Source organism: Parus major, chromosome 3 (genome assembly GCF_001522545.3).
Source record: "Parus major isolate Abel chromosome 3, Parus_major1.1, whole genome shotgun sequence".
In the NCBI taxonomy this organism is placed as follows: Eukaryota; Metazoa; Chordata; class Aves; order Passeriformes; family Paridae; genus Parus; species Parus major.
This window is the reverse complement of record NC_031770.1, coordinates 534,765-537,585: the sequence shown is the minus strand read 5'-3', so window position 1 is coordinate 537,585 and position 2,821 is coordinate 534,765. Positions and strand designations below refer to the sequence as shown.

General features: G+C 53.9%; 1 protein-coding gene across 1 annotated transcript in view; it reads left to right on the top strand.

The window, feature by feature from the left end:
• The window catches only part of RALGAPA2 (Ral GTPase activating protein catalytic subunit alpha 2), a 97,325-nt gene that overhangs the window by 41,556 nt on the left and 52,948 nt on the right, over positions 1–2,821 (top strand). The window contains exon 23 of the mRNA XM_033513270.1: positions 1,733–1,861. Within this exon, the coding sequence (XP_033369161.1) occupies positions 1,733–1,861 (129 nt within the window). The remainder of the gene's footprint in view (positions 1–1,732; positions 1,862–2,821) is intronic.

Below are 2,821 nucleotides of genomic sequence, written 5' to 3'. Positions count from 1 at the left end.
CAGTGCCCAGGGTGAGCCCAGCTGAGCAGGTTGTGTCAGGAGGTGGTTCCTGGTGGGTGTCACTGCAGCCAGCAGCCCACGCTGGGAGTTCAAAGGAAAGCCAAGGACCACTTCAAGAGCTTTCCAAAGGGAACTTCTGGCAAGTTTCTCACTATGGAAAATGGTTTATTTTCAGTAGCACTGCATCTCAGAACCGGCGAGTGGGTCCCTGCAGCCCTTGGGTGCCATCACGGTGCTCCAGCATGGCAGGAGCTGTGGTGTGGCTCTTCCTTGCCCTGCCATGGGAGTGTTGAGCACAGGAGAGGGGCTGGGGCCCTGCTGTGTGACAGGTGGGAGCCCTGGGTGAGCACAGGGTGAGCACAGGGTGAGCCCTGGGTGAGCACAGGGCTTGGTGCAGCAGCTCCTGCGCTGCCACCGCCTCTCCAGCCAGGTGAGCCCCGGCTCCTTGGCGGTGGCACATGTCAGCAGCAGCCTGCTCCCATCTGCTGCCCTGCTCAGGGCCAGCCCAGCCCTCTCTGGCCCCCTGTACAGGTGTGCTGTGCCTTAATCAGCCCCTCCTCATAACGAGGTGGCTCCTTTGTTCTGCGCCGAGCCGGAGTGTAGCGCCCGCTTTATGAGCGCTGCGTCCATCTGCTCTGCTTCTCAGTGTTTGCACTGACCCATATTGACTCTAAATGTATGAAAGGAAGTGATTAAAACAAGTTTAAACATTAACTTGAGCGGCATTTTAGCTTATTCAGGAAAGTGAAAGCGTTCCCTGCTACTATGTTAAAAAGGAATACTGTTTATTTGAAGGTGCAGCAGTTGTTGCACAGGATGCTGGTGTGGCAGACACTCAGTGCAGCACTAAGGAAGAGAAAACAGTGCTGATGTTAAAGCATCTCTTTGTGGAGAGAAAATTGGGTTCATCAGCTTTAGCTTCTGCTGTAGAGACTGAGCACGTGGACACGTTCTGGGGGTCTCTGGTTCAGGCTGTCTTTGACACATCATGGAACCAGTAAGGATGGACGTGGAAAAGGGTTTTCCTTTGCAACTTTTCAAAATTTTACTGAATGGAAAATAATTACCTACTCAGTACAGAAATAGCTTGATGTAAGTCTTGAGCAAATACAGTGTCACAGGTGAGGATTATATAGATTTTGTGCCTAATTTTAAACCTGCTGAAAGCTTGCAGGGAAGAAATCTTAAATACAGGAACTTTGCTATGGTTTGGAGAGACTGTGAAGACTTGAAATGTGGAAGGATTAAAGATGGAATTCTCTGTGTGCTCTGTACCACAGGGTGATGGCAAGCCAAGCTGGGGCTGCTGGTCTGTTCCTTCAGGGAGCAGGCCTGGGGGGCAGCTCGTGTTCTTGTGGCATGGAATTCTGAGAGATGGGAGGAACTGGCTCCTCTGGACTGCTGCACTGCTTCATCTTAGATCCATTATGTGTTTGCATGGTCTTGTTTAACAGAATGGCTGTGCTCGGGCACAAAGAGACAGGAATGCTGGTGTGGGCTTTGAACAGGAATTTAGGGGTACAAATGTTACCAAAATACCTAATGCACTTTGGCTGCTCCACAGCCCTGAAGCGGGAGGAGGTGGTTTTGTGGAGGTCAGGTGGCACACAGAGCTCTGGGGGTGTGCACCTCGGTCGGTGTGGGACCAGGGAACCCCACAGTTAAATCTTCTCCAAATCTCCCTTTTGCTTTTGGGCTTCCTGCCTTTGCTGACAGATGCCTTCTCTTGCAGGACATCCTGAACACTGTCATAAAGCACTGCCCACCGTGGTTCTTCTTCCTGGGGCTGCCTGGCTTCACGATGCTGATCGGGGACTTTGTCGGCGCGGCGGCGCGCGTGCTGAGCGCGGACACGCCGGAGGTGTGCCCGGGGCCTGGGGTGACACCGGGGGTGTCTGGGGCTGGGAAACCCTGGGATGAGGGAACAGGTGCTGCTGCAGGGCTGTTTGATCCCAGAGGAAAGCGTGTCCTGGCTGTGGGCAGCAGACAGCGAGAGCGGGGAACCCTCTGGGTGACGCAGCGTCCCCGGCTAAATGTCAGCACTAACAGAAATGTGGCTCCAAACGATCAAATTATCGAAGGATGAGTGAAACAGCAAATCAGTGAAGGGTTGCCAAAATAAAGGTAAAGGTCTGGCAGTCCTGGGAGAAGCAGGGGAGCTGAGCTGCATGTGAAACAGCAGCTCGGGGGAGACCTTTCTGTCTGTTCTGGCTCAGCGCTTGTGCTGCTGCTGCTCTTGACATTTGTGTGGCTGAGCAGGTGGCCCTGTGCCGGGCCACAGCCCTCTCCTGTTTCTGGGATGGTGAGCCAGCCACGCCTCTTCCCTCAGCTCTCAAAGGGCTTGGTCAGCCTCACCGCTGAGCCAAGGCTTGAATGCTAACAAGAAATGGATGCTCGGTTTTCCATGGAAAGAAAACAAACCAAAACACCCCCTTCCATTTCTCCTGCATGCATAAAACCAGCATTGCACAGCAGTTAGATCTGCTTTTGTTGGAGCAGGACCTCTCTGCACATGGGTGTCACCTGTGCAGCCAGCATGAGTGGGTTCTGTGCCCCAGGACCAGCTCATAGCTCTGCTGGCTTGCTGCTTCACCCCCTCACTCAGCTCTTCCTTGGGGGGTTCTGTGCTTTCTGGTGGCATCAAGTGCCTGACTGTCAGCTTGGGAAATGAGGGGAAGTATTAAAGATGGAGCTCAGGAGTGGGGACAGGTGGCAGTGGAGGGGCAGCACAGCAGAGAAAGCACGGGCAGGAAGGTGTGTGTTGGGTACTGCTGGCACCCAGCTCGTGCTGCAGCTGCAGAGGAAGAACTGCTGGGATGTG